The 22,164-nt window shown below is 45.4% G+C and overlaps 1 protein-coding gene across 1 annotated transcript in view; it reads left to right on the forward strand.

Moving 5' to 3' along the window:
• The window catches only part of HMGA1 (high mobility group AT-hook 1), a 106,293-nt gene that overhangs the window by 35,176 nt on the left and 48,953 nt on the right, over positions 1-22,164 (forward strand). The window contains exon 4 of the mRNA XM_078644252.1: positions 652-702. Within this exon, the coding sequence (XP_078500378.1) occupies positions 652-702 (51 nt within the window). The remainder of the gene's footprint in view (positions 1-651; positions 703-22,164) is intronic.

The following is a 22,164-nucleotide window of genomic DNA, read 5'->3' on the forward strand; positions in this document are numbered from 1 at the left end:
GCAGAGTGAGAGGTGTGTCGAGGGCTCCAGAGTCAGTCGGTTGTGTGCATATGATAGACGTTCTGTAGTAAGAGAAATCTGTGTGTTCGGAGGACAAATGGGGGCTTCAGAGGTTTGAGACAGCTATGTATGTAAGAACACAGCTAAGGGTGAGACTGTTTCCTGGTCACACGAGAGGCCAAATGGAGGTTTCTAGAATTACGTGTCTGTGTGTTAGAGAGGCTAGCTGGAGTGCCAGGGTGAGAGACAGCCTTTTATGTGGGTGGACAGCTAAGGCACCCTACAGTCAGTGAGATAACTGTACACTTAAGGATGGACGGCGAGCCCCAGACTGAGAGTGAACTGTGCAAAAGAGTGTAAGGTGTGTGTACGCCCAGGTGTGTCTGCATGCGTGTGTGTCTGAGAAGCCCATATAACCTTAAGGAGAGGGTTTTCTGTCACAACATTTGTGACCTTTTAAATGCCACATAGTATTTTACAAATATGGGTTAAGGGCACAGTGGTGAGGTTTGTTCGCTAGAATGGTGCATCATCTGCTCAGAGCCCTGTGACATATCATGGAAGGGATAAGGGAAATTGAGGGAAAATATGTTGTCTAATTTTTTTAAGTCCGTTTTCTAATGCCCTAATGATTTTGCTTCCTTTTTCTAGAAATCTGGAGTCTCTGTCGGAAGAAAACCCAGAGGAAGACCCAAAAAAACGGTAAGAAGAAGCTGTTGTAGGGAAGGCTCTTCGTTTGCCTAGGCCCTGGGGTACATGGTGGGTAGAGATAACGGCGCTGTCATTCATCTGTGTCTTGCAGCACAGGCTTCCTTACCACTACTGTTCTGCGGTATTTGTACGTGTATGTATTAGTCAAATGCTATTTTTAGAGTGCATCACAATCCTGTACAAAAATCACAAATGCCGAATAACGAGCTGAGATTGTACGGTGCAGTTATATAGAAGCTGGAGAGGAAAAAAATAGAAGGAAAGTAATCTTAGCTTACCAAGCTTCCTGAGAAGATGATTAGGGAGTGACCTGATGCCCTGATGTGAGTGGTCGTTTAAAGACCCAAATACTCTGCTTCATATAGAACAAGCGTTGGCAAAGCCGATAGGTCTCACCTTTGACACCTATTGGCTTTGCCAATGGTTGTTAGTTAAGTTGCACAGCATATTTGATGCTGTGCAGCACAGATAAAAAATACCCATTGACGTTGCTGTTTTTTTATTTATTTTTTTAGCTACTGATCAAGTTTGGATCTGTAACTAAAAAGAAAAAAATGGGCCAAGCGTTTTTCAAAATGTTGTTTTACAGGGGTGAAAGCAACATGAGGGTGGGCAACACGGATGGTGCGGGCGAGAACGGAAGAAATACATGCTTAAACAAAAATGAAAAAGTAGTGCTTTGGCCATGTCAAAGAGGATGGTTTCTCTGGGACAGTCCTCTGACATGGGAGAGGTTTCAGCAATTGGCATGGTACTTTGGGTAGACCCATGCGAATGTCCAGGGTATACGCATGGCTCACTGGAATCAGCAAATAGCTGACTTATCTTCCCAATGTGCATAGGTTCAGGCTCCTGACAACCCATTTCATCACCTTTTATTAGTGATGGAGAGAAACCATGTAGGTGCTCACAGATCCAGTCCTATTGTCCACAAATGGTCTCCAAGTCTGGTAGGGTGAACGAGCTACTCTAGAGATGGGCTTTCATCCCAGTGGTGGTTTGTTATAATCACTGTGAAAGTCTCCGTTGCATGTGGATTTTTCCTAGTCATTTCCTTCAGAAAACATCTGAGCCAGACCACACTACCTGTATCTATTTCTCTTTGTAGTCTCATTTATAAATGAGTTAAGCAGCCCTGCAGAACACAAAGATCTCGTGTGGGTTTCACAACATGGTTAATCACCTTGGATAAAGGCATCGGGCAGAAACCTGATCCAGACCACATAGTTGCTATTCCTATTTGGTGCCCAGGCAACCTGACCACTTAATGCTGTCTCTAATCTGTGTAATTCTCAGGATCTGAGCTGACCCCTCTCAGACCATTTGAGGTGGGATGAGCAGAAGTATTCCCAGGGAACTGATCTCTAGTGGCTCAATGAACCCTACTGCATCCTTGTCCAGCTCAAGTGTCTCAAAAGCTTTCACTAGCCATAGAAAAGAAACTTCCATGTTGGACCTGCGAAGGGGATGTTATTTCTTGGCCTGGGTGGAGCTCGCTGAGGTTTACCCTGAAATTCCGCTGAGTTGCCGAAAAACTTCCAAATTCCGCCGAGCTCCGTGAGCAGGCAGAGTATTGCTCTGCCACCCCTAATGAAGTACCCTTGGCTGCTGAGGGTGGTTGGGCCCAAGAACCCCTATTGTTGCCAAACGTAAGTACCCCTACAACAAAACTTCTGAGATGTCGTCCGAGGTCCCTCCACCTTTCTCAACCACTCTGAAAAGGGGAACTCCTGGTGCACTACTGGTTGGGGATGAATTCCCTTGGCTGCTGAGGGTCGTTGGGGGCCAAGAACACCTATTGTTGCGACAACTAAGTCCCCCACAGTGGGACTGCTGAGATGTAGTTGGAGGCCCGCCCCCTTTCTTAACCATTTGGCCAAGGGGCCTCCTGGCGCAATACTGGTTGGGAAATGAAGTCCCATTGGCTGCTGAGGGTTAAATGGGGGCCAAGAACCCCTGTTGTTACCACAAGGAAGTCCCCCCAGATGGATTTCTGAGATGTCGTCGGAGGCCCGCCACCTTTCTCAACCACTCTGCAAAGGGGCCTTCTAGCACACTACTGGTTGAGGGATTAAGTCCCCTTGTCTTCCGAGGGTCGTTGGGGCCAAGAACCCCTATTGTTACCACAAGTAAGCCCCCCACAGCGGAACTGCTGAGATGTCTTCATAGGCCCAACCTCCTTTCTCGACCACTCTGCAAAGGGGTCTCCAATAGCACTACTGGTTTGGGGACGAAGTCCCCTTGGCTGCTGAGGGTCGTTGGGGGCGATTAACCCCTATTCTTGCCACAAGTAATTCCCCCACAGCCGGATTGCTGAGATGTTGTCGAAGGACCCCTCCCCCTTTCTCAACCACTCAACAAAGGGGCCTTCTGGCACACTACTGGTTGGGGATGAAGTCCCCTTGACTGCTGAGGGTCGTTGAGGGCCAATAACACCCATTATTGCCACAAGTAAGTCCCCCACAGCAGGACTGCTGAGATGTCATCGGTGGCCCGCCCACTTTCTCACCCACTCTGCAAATGGGCCTCCTGGTGCACTACTGGTTGAGGATGAAGTCCCCATGGCTGTTGAGGGTCGTTGGGGGCAAGAGCACCTATTGTTGCGAAAAGTAGATCTCCTACAGCGGACCTGATGAGATGTCAGCGGAGGTCCCCCCCTTTATCAACCACTCTGCAAAGGGGCCTCCTGGCGCACTACTGGTTGGGGAATAAAGACCCCTTGGCTGCTGAGGGTCATTGGGGACCAAGAACCTCTATTGTTCCCACAAGTAAGTTCCCCACCACCGGATTGCTCAGACGCCATTGGAGGCCCCGCCCCATTTCTCAACCACTCTGGAAAGGGGCCACCTGGCGCACTACAGGTTGCAGTTGTGGTTGCTCATGCCCACCTGCGGCACCACAAAAATGTAGTTATCAATAATTCCTTGTTCTCTGTGAATGCGGAGTTGCCGAATTCCGCAAACTCTGTGAGCGGGGCAGAATGTTATGCCTATGCCTAGTGAGGATCAATGGAGGCAAAAATCTTCAATGGACAACTTGGCATCCCAGAAGATGTGAGGAGAGTAGGCACATGCTCTCAGCATGCCCTTCATCCCCCTCAAAACATATTGCACAGAGACCCATTGGCATGTTCATGAATAATTTACCCTGCATTAGCACTTAGGACACAATAGAGTGTGACCTACCACTCCATGCTAATGAACATGAAGACTGCTCTTGCACAAGAGGACTCGGCTTACCGATGAACACAAATGTCCTACATATATCACTCAGAAAAAAAGAACTCTGACAGGACCTGTAATCTGGCTTTGCTCGCACTCAGGATCTCACTTTTGTAAACAAGATATACTTTTGGCAGTGAGTGCATTCACTTATGCACAACAGGCTGGCCACCAACAAAAGAAACAATGCTGCGGAAGAGTTACAACCAGTAAAAAAGTTAAAATTGTTGCAGCTCACCTCCAGCTTCCAAGCTCCACCTTCTCAGCCTGGTTTCTCACGAAGAACTGTTGTCTTAAATCCAACTAGCAATGCTACCAAATATCCATGTTGTGTAGGGGAGACTGAGCAAATAACAATCGGGTAAGTTTCACTCAGAAGGGCTTCATTTCTACCATGTGCAGAGTGACTCACAACCTGAATGGAGTTATGTGGGCCAGCCATACCACAATTCTACATTCCAGAATCATTTTGGACACTCCAAAGGAACAGGCAGACCATCATTGTTCAAAATGGTCATCCAGCTGGTATCACAATGCAACCTACAGCATGCCTTAACCATAATCCACCTAACCTGGCTATATGGCAGCAGTCCAGAAGCAACCCACACACAGCCCTAATGCAACCAACAGACAATTTGGTGCTACAAAAGTGGTACCTTTCCACACAAGAGAGATGAATTCTATGCTGCGCCACTGAATGATATCAGAATGTGAGGTGACCTTGAGTAACACTCCGGAAACTCAATACGTTTCCAGGTCCCTTGAATCCTGTCTTCAGTAGCATTGTTCCTTCTCTAGTGATGTTCTGTATAAGTGGACATGGACCACAAACTCTCACATGCATCAGCAAGATGGACTTTCCTCATAGTCTGTTGGCATTGTCCTCCTCTCATCTAAAGTTTTTAAGATCCAGGAGATGTCCACAATCAGTGTTCATATCCTGAACCGCTTAAAGGTTAAACCATGAACTTGAGTGACATATTTTTACAATTGGCATCATCCATCCAGTGACCACCACTGTTCTACTGATTGACTTAGTGACCATAATAGACTGATAGTGGTATCTTATTGTCCTGTTTAGACCATTTCACTATTTGCCATCAAATTTGTTTTTGGGAGTTATATAATGTCCTTGAGAACATGCTATTACATTTGACCCGTTCCTGAAGTGCTGTTACTCATCTTCGCTACTTCCATCCTCATTGTTTCAACACAAGGTCAAGTGGCCATGTTAATGTAAGGCAGTTGAGCGCCTTTACTCTCGCTCCAGTTACTTATAAATTCACATAAACAATTTTCTATTATGTGAAGAAGGACTAATCCCCCCTCAAAAACAACAATTTACAAACCTCTCTTTGGCAACACTCCCTCTGTCTCTCCTATTTTTCTGTACTGTAATCTCTGCAAATATGTGCAGTTTTTAGAAGTACATGTGGGATGAGCAAGGGGGATGGCTGGAAATTAGGGAATAATTACTCTTAAATGGTTGGGGTTAGGGTAAATTGCAGGGGGTGGTTGGCATGGACATGCTAATTCACAGTAAACACCACCACAAGAGTAAAACAATTGCACTTCACAAAATATACATTTAAATCAACGACAGTACAATTTCTGGCAAAACTGGCTCAAATGTACTCTAAGTCAGCCCTCAAGTAATCCAAACACCTCACATGGCCTACAACTGGTTCCACAACACACTACAATAGGGTTCACTGGAGGCAGGAAATACCACTAGCACATAGGAAAACGTATACAATAATTTAAATTAAATAACATTTGATTTTAACCTTTTATTTAAATTAATGTATTTACATTTTATGTTATGGTAATATATTTATGAAGCGCTTGATTACGCCACGGTGTCTTGGTGCTGGCTTTGATACTGGAGAAGAGACGTGCAAGAGGGACAGCAAACCTAGCATGTACTGAAAGCCTGGTTTTTAAGAGCTTCCTAAGGTACAGTACTGTTCTCTTGGCACACAGACATAAATTGAGATCATGGTTTCATAAGTCCTATTTTTATTCTTTAATTTGTAATATGAGCCCCTTGCCAACATGTGTTTCGTCTCAAGCTGTTGCTGTCACAGTAGACTTCTTCAGGGCTAATTTCGGTCTATTAGGATAAACTATATTGTTTCGTTTTGGTAAGTCCTGTCAACGGTTGTCACATCAGACTCAAGCTGACTTTTTGCTGTTCGTAACGCTGGTAAAGAAGTGATAGTAGTATTTAGTCGGAAGGTGTGTATTACCCTTCTGGTAACGGGTCCACCGGGTGTAATGCCGATGAGTGTATGGACCCGTGTATACACTCATCACCGTTACACGCTGCAGACCTGTTACCAGTAGAGGAACAAACACCTTCCAACAAATTACTACTATCACTTCTTTACCAGCCTTACGAACAGCGATAAGTCAGCTTGAGTCTGATGTGACAACCGTTGACAGGACTTATTCTAATGGACCAAAATTTGCCCCGAAGAAGTCTGCTGTGACAACAACAGCTTGACACAAAACACGTGTTGGCAAGGGGCTCGTATTACAAATTATGGAATTAAAAAAAGGACTTTTGAAACCACGATCTCAACTTATTTCTGTGTGCCTGGAGAACAGTACTGTAAATTCCGAAACCTTTCCAATTGAGGGAGAATGGATGGCTTTTTTTCCTCTGGAGCTCCAGATAACTCTTGGACATTGGCCTAAATTTGAATTGCAATACTTTGTTCACAAACATTTGGTAGTATGCGCCATTTTCCCAGCCATCGCATTGCATTGTATTGTCAGCTTCCTGAAGGTAATAAGATTGGGTGTGCTCTTAATATGGAGTGATAAGGTATTCCAGGTTGCTGTTGTTCCCAAAAAGAAACTCCTGCCCCCACAGGTGAAGCATTAGATATTGGGAAAAACAATGTATTTGGCTGTAGTGAATCGTAGAGCTCGCCTTGGAGCATACCAATTAAAGCTTTGTTAAAAAAAGTCGGGGCCTGAGCCATGGAGTGCGTTGTAGGCAAATCAAAGTACCTTGAACGTGATGCGCTGTCCGATAGGGAGCCAGTGAAGATGCTTGATGGCAGTGGCTACTAAGTGATGTTTTGGGATTTTTAGAAGAAGTCTTGCCGCAGTATTTTGCAGTATTTGCAATCTGTTAGGAATATATTGCTATGCGGTGAGTAGTAAGCCTTTGCAATAGTCTAATTTGGTCACTATCAGAAATGCTATGATAGTTTTCTGAAGATGGACTGGAATAAATAGAAGAATCTTTTTTTAGCATTTTCAAGGTGAAAAAGGTAGAGGAGGACAGGGTGCAGACATGATTGGAGTAACTTAATTTATCAAACAAAATTCCCAAGTTCCAGGTCTTAGTGACCAGAATTGAGAGGGCCCATTTCTGCTGGCTAGCAGGACAGAGTCCAGAACGAAGTTTGTTCCCCAAAGAGCATCACTTCCATTTTCCCCGCATTGAATTTAAAACAGTGTCTGCTCATCCATGTGCTGACTGCCTGCATGCATTCACAGAATCTGAAACATATACCTATGTCCCCCGACAATGGCAGACATAAAACATCTTCCAGGGTTGGGAAAAAAGTGGTTGAAGGGAAAGTGAACTTACAAACACTAGCATTTCGCATGAGTAAATCTACACATGCATATTTGCTCATGCTAAAATGCAGTTCATAAATATTTTCTAGGAGTACTATTTCTTGACCTACTTCTGTATATTCTTCTGAATTCACGAAAGCCGCATAGCTGCACTTAATGCAAGGACATATACCATGGGTGCACTTTTAAGACTTTCTTTATTAATTGGTCCCCTAATTGGGTCTGACGTTAAACATCACCTTTAGTGTATATTAAAATTCTGTCTTTAGCTGGCCAAACTGTGAGTGACCGCATTTTGCATTTTCACTAAGAGGATATCTGCACACAATGTAGTTTTGTTCGGTGCCAGGAACTACGATTGCAATGTGTGCTTTTGCCAATGTTTGTTAAAATGGTGCAGGCTCGGCAGCTCCCACAAGAATAAAGTTTTACAAAATGAATGCCAAAACAAGTCATTCAGTGACAAAACCAAATTCAGACCTACTTGGTATGCCAATGCTTGTTTATTTTTATGTTTCTCATAATCTTATTGAAACTGGTTACACTGATTTTCCATTATGAATATTTTTGGGAAATACTACCATACATCAACACATTTTGCAAAATGATGCTGCAAAGAAATGGTACCTAAAAGTTTACAGTAGTTAGCAAAACGTCTTTTTTCCTACTTTTTTAGGAACATTTTCCTTGAAAGCAAGTAATCCTCACTCTTGCTTTCAAGCTTCTACAAATATTTGCATCTAATCAGAGAGCATTCTGGGAGCATTGTACATAGCCGCATATTGCGAAATTTTGAAAACGTATGTACACATTTTTATACTGGAACCTGTCAGTAGTGCAGTCTAGGCTTACAACATTTACTTAGAGCGCTCACCCTAATAATAAAGGCTTAGCATTAATGTACCGTGAATACAAATTTAAACAGCATTAACACATGGACACAAATATTACTTTAACTTCAGACATTGCCCTTCCCTGACCCATAATGTGGTACTGTAAACTGGCAGCCGAAGGGTTTGTGCTGCAGGGGGGTTGGGCCTACTTGTGCCAAGTACAAAATACACATGAAAACGTGTTGCCCTTGACCCCAAACAATATGTCTTGTGTGTCAGGGCTATAGGAATTCCACATCCCTGCGTTTGCAAATGTGAATTATTAATTTGCATAATATAATGTTAATAAAGTATATTGCTAATGATAATTTATTTAGAATATAATTCACAAATAAAATAATAATTAGCTTGCATCCAAGCCTAACCTATTTAACACAAATGATGCTGTAAGAAATATTGGAGGGAAAATGAACATTTAGTTTACTTTAATTAAAAAAATAGCTTAAATAAAAAAGGAATGTATAACGTATTAATGTTAAGTTGTAGTCCAGATGTGTTGTCCAGTGATACTGTGGTAGTCCTAGGTGAATATAAGTTAATAACATGTCTTTTAATATTTTTAATTAAAATAAATGTAGTAAATGTAAAATTAATGTTCTTAAAATTACTATTACTACTTGGGAGCTCCACCCTAGTGATGAATATCTCAACAAATAGGTGGAAAGTTACTAATAGTCAGCCATAGGAGTCTCCATCCCCTTATTTGAGGGAGTTGAATCTCGTAACTATATTTGGGTATAGAGCTATACATAGAAATTGCAAATTCCACCACAGAGGAAATCTGCACCTCGCTATACGTGCAGATTTCCATGAGGAAATCTACATATGCAAACTTATCTTTGTGAAAAGGGCCCTAGGTGTCCATGTCCTTCCTCTGTGCAGAGTAGGCCTACACAACATGATACTTCAGGGAACACACCTTGGGGTGTGCTGCAAGCTCCTTTTGCCCCAGCTTGCATCGTCAGATTTACGGCCTCAGACAAACTGCACCCACATCTACTTAGCCAAACACTTGTAATATACACTGACGTCTAAACAAGCCAAGGTTGTTTGTTGCTTTCAGTCACGGTTGCCAAAGGATACCTAACAGCTGTTCCTTCCACTCCTAACCAGTGTGCTGCAGCACTGCCACCTATTGACCCAAAAGGAGATTCGCAGAGCACTCAGCCTCCTTAAGCTTCAGGCCTGTGACCTGGCACAGTTTGCATGCAGCGTTCACCGTCAGTGCTTGTTTTTTGTAAGGATGGGCTGTGCACCAATATAGGAGAGGGGGTAAAAACTAGTATTATAGTAGAGGAATTGAATCGTCACTGTTCTATACTCTGGTAATGACAGCATGAGGGACATTAGGACATGCCTTGACTCATGCCAATGTACTCTGCTATACTAAAGGTGATACAGTTATGCCTTGTATGCATGCCTTTCTACTACAAAGTAAGAGAGGGAATAGAAGTGGGCTAGGCATCGAAATAAAAGGGAGCGGCAAGCCATGGGTCTGGGTTAGCCCTAAGAGCTGAAGCAGAAAACACGTCAGCAAGACATATTTTCATTTTCTTGTCCTGCATTCAATTAAACGGGCAAGGCTAGTGCGAGTCGAATGAACACCCATTTTGTATTTTTTCCGAGCTCTTACTGTGCTTCCACAGCTCTTGTTTTTTTTTGTTTTTTTACGAAGCTGCATAATGAAGATAGAGATGAAGAGCAGGCAGCTTCTTTGGCCTACATGCAGTTGGGCCCCACAGCCACAAGAGAGCAATACCTTTAGCCATGTTCGAGTCTTCCTTGGCTCGTCCACCTATTGGAAGGAATGCAGTCTGGTTATACAGGAGATGTGATGTAGTTATGTCAAGATACTCTACTGTAGATGTGTCACTGTGTCACAACATAGCAAAGAAAAGGCACTCTGGTCATCGTGCCATAATACTGTCTACTTTTGCTAGTATCAGAGTAAGCTATTTTCCATTTAAATTCTGCAGCTTTTACATGAGGGTCCAATTAAATCCTGTGTATATGACTACTACAATTATTCTGGAAGTAGGTTTGTGGTATGATGTTGGTTGATTTAGAAATTGGAAGGCTCATCCACAGTAAGCCTGGGCGGTGAACTCTGCTCCGTTCATGCAGTTTGCTGAGTTTTCTGCGCTCAGCGGAGCACGCAGAGTTCCGAAAAACTCCGCTCCGTATAGGGGAGTTTTTTCCTCATTCATGCTCGCCAATGTTAAGTTGGCAAGCGGAAGCCAGGAAAATCTAATGCTAGACCACCTCCAAGTGAGATTTCTCAGTGCAGGCGGTCTCGAATGGTCATGACCACCCGCGTTGAGAAATCATCCGTTCGCATTTAGGAAGCTGCCGCTCAAGTAGAAAATCTACTCGAGTGGCAGTAAGAAGCAGCGCCCTCTTGCGGTGTGCATGGTGCCATTCGGGCTGATTTTCTAGCGCGGGACAAATATCTGTCGCAAAAAATCAGCACGAATGGTATAACCTAACGAACTCCGCTGCTTTCTGGAACTCCACGTAGCACGACTGATTTTTTGGTCACTTCGCAGTCCACAGAACAGAAATGGCTCTGTAGTCGAATGTAAAGATGCAGATACAGAGAAGTTGACAAGGTATGTCAATCCTGCCTGATGTGAAGAATGCTTGTCATATGTAAAAAAAAAAATTAATTTGGGCAATAGTCCTGTCTGATTTGCAGATCTTCAAATGTCTGTAAACTGTTTTGGTACAGTGACTGGCTTGTATAGGCATAGATACTGTACAGTGTAAATGCTTAAGCTGTAACTAGACCATATTTAATTTTTCATGCCAGTGTGCTGTTTTTTTTCTATTGAGCTACTGTTGATAGTCCATTGACAGGTTTTGAGGTTGTATGGTTACCTAATGAGCCTCCTCCTCACTTCTTGACTTCCGCAAGAAGCGGAAGACCTGACTTTTCGAGTAGTCCCACTATGCACTATGGGTACCTGGACTCACAACTACTCAGCAGGAGGATACCCTTCCAGATGATAGTGCACTCTACAAATTTGCATAACATAACAATGTTGGATTTTTAGGAAAAAATATCACGTGTACAAATGCTGATAATGTGTTTTGCTAGTGCCCCTTCAGTAAGGCACCAAACATAATTACAACATAGTATAAACAGCAGGCTTTGAATGTTTGGGTCGTTTCCTTAGTCCACTCCCAGGTGCTTTCACTACTTTCCCTCAGGTGGACACACCTGTGGGGATAATTGAATGTTTTTAATAGGCAAGGGCCTATGAAGGGTTCGAGAAAAATGTCCTTGAAGGCCCTCTAAGTTGCTACTAGAGGGTACCAAGTCACTCATGAAACCTTCGCCCAGTCCTTCTATTTTAGTCAACGGCACTTGAACATACATGTTAACTCGAAGTCATTTGACAGGTGTCATCCTCTTCACTGATATTCACCCTTCTAACAAATCAAAATATCTCTATAGACGTCAGTGGGGGCACTCTCTATTTACTAATTTCAATGGGTTCACCCTATTAAACATTTTTACTAAACTCTTCTTTGAGAGTGATCGGGTTGACAGGTGTGCTTGAACACTGGGAATTTTGAATCCATGCCTAGGATGATGAAAGTGAAAGTGCCAAGTCTTTGAATGCAAACACCCTCAGACTGTAAAGTCAGGATCTGGTTCACATGGATGGCAGGTGTCCCATTTATTGATGGCAGTTTCAGCCTGCCAGGGCTTTTTTAATCAACACTTCTTTGTATGTTGGGAGTTGTATGCCCTGGGTAAAAAAAAAAGAAATACAATTAAAAAAAGGCAGATTAATGTTGGCTAAAATGCCAGGACTGACTAAAGCTGACAGTCCTAGGGCCCCCAGACAGACACGGTGGGGGTGTGATGTGTGCCATACAAGACATGGTGGGTACTTGGCATGCCTGTGTGGCTGGGGCAGTGTCAACGTGTCAGCGTTAGGTCGGGCGTCTCTGAAAGACCCATAAAGATGGAGAAGAACAAGTCACTTTCCAGGTCTAACTTGAAACCAGTAAATTTCCGGTGAGGGTGGACCATGTACCTACGTATGACCGGCTAGGAGTCAGCGCCAGTCATATTAGCCTTAAAGGGAAACCGCTTTCCCGTGCCGTCTCTCCGAGAGGCCTATGCCGTCACTCGGAAAATGCCCGAGAAAGATCACGTTTATTCATTCTTAAAGCATTTGCTAGTTTAAACACAAGCGGTGGTTTCTGGCATTTTCCTCTGCGTGTTGTGACGAGCTTTAAAGCCAAACTCTTTTTGTTTTTTCTTCTTTATTGTTGTTATGCTTTCCTCTCCTAAAAAGCTATGCTCGCCGCAGGGATGGCGCGCTTCCAGCAGGAGAGGTGGCGTGGGGGTGGTGGAGGCCGCTCAGAGAACATCGCACACACGCACAGAAAAACAAGGCCTTGGTGCCAAGTGGAGCACCAGTCACATCCTGCGCGCGCTAAGTGCGCGGGGCTGCGGCTGGGACATACTGTCCACAGTCCAGCCCCGCTCGGTGATCACAGGCCCGGGGAATTTATGAATGAGAGAAGGAGGATGAGTCATCGCGAGCTCGTATCCCGTGACTCACTCAGCCGTGTGTATGTGCGCGCGCAGCTCCCCGGGCACAATAGTCTGCGCTTGCGCAGTGGCAGCAGCAGAGGAAAACTAGCGGAAGGACGATCATTCTTTTAAAGATGTGAAGTCCTTTTCATGTGGATAAAACCGTCGTTTTTTAATCCACTAGTGCGTTGAAGAGAGATCAGTTTAGGAGGGTGACGGGTTTTAATAAAAAAGTTTTAATTTGTGAAGCAGGTCCGGCCCTGGGCATGGGCGAGCTGGGTCCAGGCCTGCGGGCGCCAATATTCCGAGGGGCGCAGAAGGGAGCTGCCTGACTGAATGTCATGTAAACAGCCGCTCATCCATCCCACTTGGTCTCAACCCGGTCTGTTAAAGACTTCATAATCAAACATTAATCTACCACAGTGTAATTGTTAGTACCACATTCCTTCAATAGCCTGAAACCTTCAAACAGTTGCCTATCAGACCTGATCCTGTGAAACGGAGGATTCACAAGTTGAACCTGGGAGCCTTCACTGTTAATACCCAGTCTCGCACTCTTATAGCCTCCCCCTCCCTGCCACTCACTCCTTTCATTCCTCGTTTTGTTTCTCTCCCTCATGTTCACACTCCGTTGTCTCATTCTTTACTCGCCTTGACCTTCTCCTCTCTTTGTGTCTGAAGAGAAACCAGTGTGATTATAGAAGTGTGTGAACCCTGATCTTCTCTGTTCATAAAAAGTGTAACCACAACCCCGGTTTGATTGCTTAATTGTACACAATCATTTTTACGTAGCAGCGGTTGAGCACAGCTGTGAGCTTGAAGAAGATTGTGACCACTTCTATGTGCAAAGGATGAGCCACCAGAAGTTGACATTTTGTATTTTATGCTAATAGGTTGCTACGGTTCTAAAAAATGTTTACCTTTTTAAAATGTACACACAGCTGGTAGTAAAAAACACGTACTGTCAGATGGCTGTAAACAAGCATCTTACCTGGGGGTGGAAATGCAGGCATACCATACACTCAGAGGAGTCTTGACAGTGCATGCCTGGCTCTTCTGCAAATTTAACCGCCAGCCTAAGCAAGTCTCCAGACGGTCCGAATCCTAATTTATAACTCCTTTCAAGACTCGTGGCAGTCCTAGGTCGCTCTTGAAATTGTGCCTTTGGCGGAATACAAATAGGTAAGGCCTGCAGCACAAGAAGGATGATGAGACCTGAGTGTCAGTTATTGTGAACTACGGCCGTAACGAGTCTTCGGCAGCCGGTCCTAGTCACTGTCAGCTCAGCCTGAGGAGAGTGAGTTTACATACAGGCTGACGCTGTAAACATATTTCCAAAAAGCAAAGGTCGGATATTGCTGGAAGCTACTGTGAGCCACGGCTACGACAACGACTGTCCAGCAGCCGGTTCAGTCATGAGGCATCATGACGAGAGGGGAGGCACTGGTGGAAGTACGAGTAGTGGGTGGGCTGCCAAACTTAACTTAAAAAACATAACTGCAAGCCGGTTTCCCGCTCGCCCTAGCGAAATCCTATCTCCAAATGGACACATTGTTGTCATGTCACGTGAATACTGCCGTGCTACTGCAGCCAGCGAGCCAAGCTCAGACGAAACCTATCTCACAGATATATTCAAGTAAATATAGTTTTAATTAGAATTTCACCACAAATTCAACACCACAGCAGCAGTGCACTGAACATTGTGTTGTAATGCTATCTGTCACACACTCTATGGATGGCCGATGGTCTCCGGCAGCCACACCTGGTCCCGAGTCACGCAGCATGATCCTTACAGGCTGCAGGCACCAACCACAGTCTGTCCAGCAGCCTCGGCAGAGGTACTCACTTGAAAGGCAGCAGGCAAACCAAACACTACTGGCGGTGCAAGCTCCGGGGAGCTCACTCTTGCCAGAATTAAAACATTTAGAACATCATAACTGGCGCACATATCCGCGCCGCGTTCAGCACCGTGTCCTACTTATAATTTGAGTCTTGTGTCTCGGCCGGCATTCAGGGCGAAATAAACATTGGAGTCAGAGCATAATTTACAAAAGGGCAGCCCTACGTTATTAGTGGTGGTCGCACTTGATTTAAATTGCCCATAGCTGCGGCAGTGAACTTGTGGTGTTGTTGCTCCTGCCTGTCCATCCTGTTCCAGGAGGACGTGAGGTCATATCCGATCATCCCCCTCAAACCGCCAAAACGCAACGACAGCTGAGGGCAGGCCCCGCCTGGGTCTCTGTAATTTTATTGGGCGGTCAGAGAGCTCTGGAGCAAGGTATCTTCCCGGTGGCATGGAAGAGGGCCATTGTAAAACCACTTCTTAAAAAGCCCACCCTTGACCCTGGTCTATTGAAGAACTTTAGGCCCATATCTCTTTTGCCGGCCTCTGCTAAGATGTTGGAGGCCCATCTGAATTGTCATCTCTCCAACTTCCTGGATGTATCAGGATTTTTGGATGGGTCCCAACATGGCTTTAGAAAGCTACATAGCACTGAGTCTGCACTGACGAAGGTCGCGGATAACATCCGTCGGAAAGTTGATCTTGGACAGACGACCGTGCTAGTGCTGCTGGACCTAACAGCAGCATTTGATACCCTGTCTCCCGGTACTTTAACATCTAGGTTAAGGGAGGCAGGGGTAGCAGGACCGGCCCTGAGTCTCCTGAACTCCTTTCTACACCAGCGAGAGCAACGAGTGATGCTTGGGGAGTACCTCTCCCCTGTCAAGTCGTTGCATTGTGGGGTACCACAAGGGTCGGCATTGAGTCCGACCCTGTTTAATATCTATGTGGCCCCCCTTGCAAGACTTGTAAGATCTCAGGGGATGGAGGTCGTGTCGTATGCCGACGACACGCAGATTATGGTGTCCCTGACTCACTCCGTGAATGTCACCGCGTCCAACTTTAAGTCCTGTATGCAACTGGTTGCCGACTGGATGATTTTCAACTCATTAAAGTTGAACGGTGACAAAACGGAGGTCCTGGTCTTCGGCAAAGACCAGGAAATGTGGTCAGGTGAGTGGTGGCCTTCATCTTTAGGCATCTGCCCCACACCCACACAATCTGCTAGGAACCTAGGCGTCATCTTTGACACCCGGCTCTCCATGGAGCTGCAGGTGAATAGGACGGTGGCCACCTGTTGGGGCGTCATCAGGATTCTGAAAAGAATCGCGTACTATCTCTCCCCACAGGCACGAAAACAGGTTGTGATCGCCCTTGTTGGCTCAAGGCTGGATTACTGTAATTCACTCTATGCCGGGGCCAACAAGGGCTTTCTTCAACGCCTGCAGGTTGTGCAAAATGCCGCGGCGCGCTTCGTTTTGGCCCTGCCATGGATGTCCTCCGCGACCTCGGCAAGGAAGAGTCTTCACTGGTTGCCCATCCCTTTCAGAGTCTCTTTTAAACTTCTCTGTCTTACTTATAGCGCCTTGAGGGCAGGCCCGACTGATGCCTTGGGTTCTTTGCTCTCTAGGTATGTGCCAACCAGATGTCTTCGCTCGTTAGAGCTTAACCAACTGGTAGTCCCACGCGCTAAGACGGTAAGATGGGGGAACAAGGCCTTTTCTATTCTGGCGCCTCAGCTCTGGAATACTCTTCCCTTGGAGATTAAACTACAGCCCTCTCTTGATCTTTTTAAGAAAGCTCTGAAAACTTGGTGTTTTTCCAAAGCATATCAGTGAGCGCGTGTCTCTGTTTGCCGGCAGCTAATCTTTTTGAGTTAGGCGCCTTGACGCCCAGTGGGCATAGTAGCACGTGAATAAATCATACTTCATTCATTCATTCATTCATTCATTCATTCAGTGACAGCCGCCGTGCAGGCACTGGCAGCAGGGCAGATTGTAACATTAATTTGTTGCACTGAACTGAGAGCACAGATTTAACTGTTTACTAACTGTGCAGCTGCTGGCCGCAAGTTAAGTCTGCTGCCTGCGGTCCGGGGCACACACAGGTATTTTTGAGCGCCAGCGCACGCTAGCACCTGGGGTAGCGGGCAGCCAGTTTCAGCACTGTCAGCAGAGAGTGCAGTCTGTGGTAATAATGCGTGACAATGCATTTCAGTGCGGTGATGCGGGAACACCACACTGAAATGCGTTAGCGTCACGCCTGATGTGTGACACTTGGCAGGCCTGAGTGACATTTCAATAACTATGAGTGACACTTTCTCGCGAGCAAAATCACGCAGTGAACATGAGGGAAACGACATATAAATATCAATAATTACACTCATTTGAGTAACGAGGACATCTAAAAAGATCTTAAAACTACTACAAAGTACCACAAATGGAAGGGCACTAACAGACTGTGCCTGCAGTTTCAGTAGCAAAAGGCAGGCACTGATGCTGCTCTGAAGATGTCATTGATTTGATCATTCATGAGCACGCAATACCCTAAAAAACAAAGCTCATAGCAAGTGCAACTAAGAGATTATACCCTAAATCGGGAGTCTCTGAGACTGGTCAAACTGAAATAGAAACTAACTTTGTTTTTCATTTCTGTCCGAGAACTTACTGACAAGAGAAAATGCTGAACATTTAACACAGCAGACACGATCGTAAATGCATATATCTGCTAAGGCGCCACTTTCAATACTGGGAGCCAGGAGCCCAGTCGCACTCCGAGGGTAGAGGGGTGTAGTTATGCCTGTGCCAACCCCTAAATAGTCCCTAGATATTAGTACACATTGTTTTTACAGCCTTTCTTTCACCTTGTGTTATACAAGTTAAAAATAATGACATGCATATTTATAGTGCTGCAAGAGGCACTTCAAATACATGTCACTAATCTCCAATGCATCAACCAGGGTTCAATTCTGTGTCACGCAGATAGCAGGTTGCTTCAGTTTCTTGACTTCAAATATAGGTAGAGACCTGTATATGCCCCACTACGAGGCTAAAAGACAATCTAACAGGAGGAGCATTCTACTCTGTTACATCATAAACCATGCACAAGCTCACACAATCGGGAAAAGGGCAATACGGGATAGCAGATAGTTTTGCGTTTACTATTCTAAAATTAAATCTCAGATTACTCAGCACAACAAAAAGGCAGTGTCCCCACAACTGTTCAATGACAGACAACTACCATTATAACTATGCTATACTACAGTGCACAATACTCCAGTGCTCAATGACAGAAATTCCCACAGAAGCGATAAGCTCTGCCATAGAACTCATTAAATGTGAATCACGGCACTAAAACCCAGAGACAGCATTATTAACTGATAACAATAAAAAGTACTCACATAAGTGGTTAATGACAATACTCACACCTCTAACACACACAGACTTCATATCACCTACATAATGAATTCGTAAGTTCCCAATACTAATAATGTCAGAGTACTGGACAGTATCGTAGCTAAACATTACTCATAAAAGTAGTACTGAACACCAGACTACTCGCAAGACGAATAGTCAATGGGTTCACCCAGAAGCAAAGCTTGCGAAGAATAATGCAGAAGTGAGTTTTGAGTGTTTTCTCGGATATAAATGCAAGTTAGTTGTAATCCCGAAACGAATTTTGAGTAGAACAAAAAGGCAGCAGCCAAGGACTCACCTTAAATCCCATTCTACGGACATAATCAGGCACAACATCACTGCTGTAAAACTCCAGACTGAAAAGGCGAGAAAGTGAACAGAAGATAAGCATTCAAACTTCAAACTACTCTCCCTTTCGGTTTTGAGCGCAACCAATGACAGCAGCCAGGATGATGTTTACCCTTTAGGAAATGGGTATTTTTATTTGCGAGAGAGCACGTAGGCAACGGTTCTTGGCGCTACACTAAACCATAACGCAGCTCAAATATAATGGCATGCTAATGCAGCCTGGGGAAAGAGAATACGTATTAAAGAGGCGCGTTTCAAACTTCAGCTTGTTGCTAACATGGAAATGATGTTTTCAGGGGCTTACTCTGGACAGTAAGATTTGGGGGAACAATGCAGTGTCAGTCAGTATAGCTTTATTCGATTTTGGTTTAAAATCATAAAAGCGTACAGGTAAAATCAGTTACAGGTAAAAACATACATACAATGATACATAATATTTGAGGTTTAAAAAAGAAAACTTTTCCCCAACCCGTGGGGATAAATGTCTTAATTTTAGCGATCTTTTCACAGGTTAAGCTTAGATCAAACAGTAATTAGTAGGGGTTCCAATACTTGGGACTATAAAACGGTGATTCCTGTCTGGTACAGGAGGGAAAGCTACGAGCGCTCGGTACATGGAGTCCTCTGCCCATTATCATGTTGCAGCCTACCTTTAGGCTAGATGTAGGGATGCATGGCATTCTAGGGTAAAAATCATGCAGATCCCAGACGGTGATTGGGCCGTTACCCACTTGGGGTGCACAGGTACGCAGGTATGGGACGATGTTTCTCTGCCTAAATCTAACCAGTACTAGGTCACCATCAATGTCTTTTGGGAGGGAACCCAGCCAACACACCCTTCTGACACTTACTATTGTACCCTCAAGGTTAGATGGCAAGGGTCTATTTTTTGCCAACCAAAATTTGACCTTATGTTTTAAGTCATGTTGTCTCTCGGTTTTCCCAGATGTAAGTAAAGGTACTCTCGCGAGGACAAGTACAAAAGGAGCTGCCTCCGGAGGGAGTTGGATAGGGGTAGCTTTTTTATACTGTGCTCTAGGAGCATTAATCTGTGGCAAAAAAGGTTTTAAAAAAGTTTTACGGGCTATTGGGGCTGGTGCATTAGGGACTTTTGATTGGATTGGAGCCCTTTTGTCTTGCGTAACTGGCTGGGGGTCATTAGGAGTAGTAGGTGGGTCGGAACAGTTAGGTGTTATAAAGCATTTGTTGCATTTATTGGCTAGAAAGTTCGTTTTGATGGTTTCCTCCATTCCAGTCAGCCTGTCCCCTAGTATGTTTATTTTTTCTATTAGTGGTGTTATAATAGAGCTGACCAGCTGTTCAATAAGGGATAATAAATCCCGCTGTGGAGGAGAAGCTGAAATGAATAATGTCTCGGCAGCCTCAGGAGTCGTGGGAGAGTTGCTGACTGGAACTGTGGGGCTTGAGGACAATTTTTGGAATTTTGATTGATTCCCAATGTGATTAATCCCACTACGTTTCCGCTTAACAGATGAAAATTGAGGAGAAACTATCCTTTGAGTGTTTTCAATGTTGGGTGTTTTGGTTGACGGGAAGGGTTGCAGGGGGCTAACAATATCATGAGACACACAGGGGCTATCATCAGGAAGCGGCGATTCCACTAAAGCATATTTGGTTTTACACAGGGTGTTTAAATCATCTAACCATGCAAGAGCGTGCTCTGCGACTACTGTTTGTGTGGGCTGGGGAGATACACCTGTATCTCTAGCAATAGACACATTTGAGCTGGTTATATTAACCCCCTTGCGAGTCATGGTGTGATTTTGGGTGTAACAGAATGGTTATCTGCAACAAATACGCTTCGGAAGGGAATATGTCCTTAGAGGAGGGCAAAGTCAAGAAGCGGAGAACCAAAAGGAAGCAAAAGTCTTTCTTTACCTCCTCATAACCAAAAGCCAAAGGGGGTGGCCCCGTCCCGTCCTCCTCAGGCCTCTGAGGGCCCGCCCTTGTCCCGGGCTTAGCCCGGCGCTGCCCGCGTGCGTCCCGCGACGCGGGGGCTCTCGCTGTACTAAGAGCACCTCCGGGCGCGGGACAGGGCGTGCGCGACTTCCGGTTGCGAAGGGGCTGCTGGGGGATGTAGTCCCCATTCCTCCGTGGGCTGGGTAGCAAGATGGGCGTCAGGGTGCAAGAATCGGCAAAGAGGCTGCAGACGGCAGCGGTAAACACCGTGGGAGAGAAGCGCGGCTCCTTGGCTCTCCCCCGCAACACCCAGGTCAGTGTGCTGAAGTCCCCAATGCAGTGTAAAACTCACAACAGACATACGTATTGCACGTGCATTCACATCAGTTGCACCAAAGGGCAAACCTCCATAGGTCGACAATCTCGCCACTGCAATTGTGACATTAACAGTCTAAAGAGTAGTCCTCCGGACGTGACGACATTCTACCGCCGCACATCCGGATTTAATCCCGACCCCCTGGTGCCACGTTCGGTGATTGGCAGCTGCAGTAATCGAGTGAGATGGCAGCCCGGCCCCCCTGCAGTGATGCTGAGTCTGAGAGCCGCACTGGCGCTGGCGCCGCACCATTTGCCGCATTCTTGTTTCCAGGGCAACACTCCTGGCAGAGTGCCGAGAGTGATACATTGTAGTGCTCTCAGCCGCAGAGCTGAGAGCAGTCTGGTTAACTGCTTAGGAACTCGAAGCAGGCGCACCCCTCTCAGAGCAGCAGAGAGAGCCCGGGCACAGAGGTGGCGCCGCTGGTGGCGCGCCTAGCAGCAGGTGGCAATTATGCGTGACAATGCATTTCAGTGCGGTGATGCGGATCACCGCACTGAAATGCGTGAGCGTCACACCTGTTGCGTGATGCATGACAGGACTGTCTCCCATCTTCCTCACACCTCCTGCCACCACACCATAATGACCTCCCACCCTCATAACAAACCATACAATTTCTTTACGCCCAGGGCGCTGTCCTGGTCAATCCGATTTAGGGCCGGCCCTGTGTAAGTGCGCCATAGGGTAAGAGCTGCCAAGGGTTCAGATTACTTATGTGTGACATGTTCATAATTTCAGTGTAATTATGAGTGACATTCAATGACTATGCGTGACACGTTCTCTCAAACTGTATAATGTCACCCACACTTATTAGTAGCATGGCACTGCCCACAACCCAGGTCGGACACCTGTTGCTGAGCGGGGCGGCAGAGAAACAGTAAATTAAACAGAGATTCCCCACCTTAGCCAACCTGCACCTCCCTGGCTCGCAAACAATCAAATTAATGGTATGATTAGATCATGTTCAATTGACAAGAGTCTGTCCAGGCTTTCTGCCACAGGGTACCCGAGGCCGCCTGCAGGATGTGAGAGGGGCCCCAGCAGACAGCTTCTCTCTGTACAGTACTGAATCCCCTCTTTTACTGCTGTTTAGAATGACCACGTTTTTGGCCTGTTTTTAGAAGATTTGTTTCGTGGCTGGACATCCACATCTATTTGATACTATGGTTTGAGCAGGGGTTTGAGCAGGGGTGTGTGGTTTTGTGTTTTGGGCTTCAAATCTCTGAAGTTTGTTTGGCTTACTTTGATAGCAAGATATTTCCACGTCATAATATTTTGAGAATACTA

Source organism: Lissotriton helveticus, chromosome 5_1, assembly GCF_964261635.1.
Source record: "Lissotriton helveticus chromosome 5_1, aLisHel1.1, whole genome shotgun sequence".
In the NCBI taxonomy this organism is placed as follows: domain Eukaryota; kingdom Metazoa; phylum Chordata; class Amphibia; order Caudata; family Salamandridae; genus Lissotriton; species Lissotriton helveticus.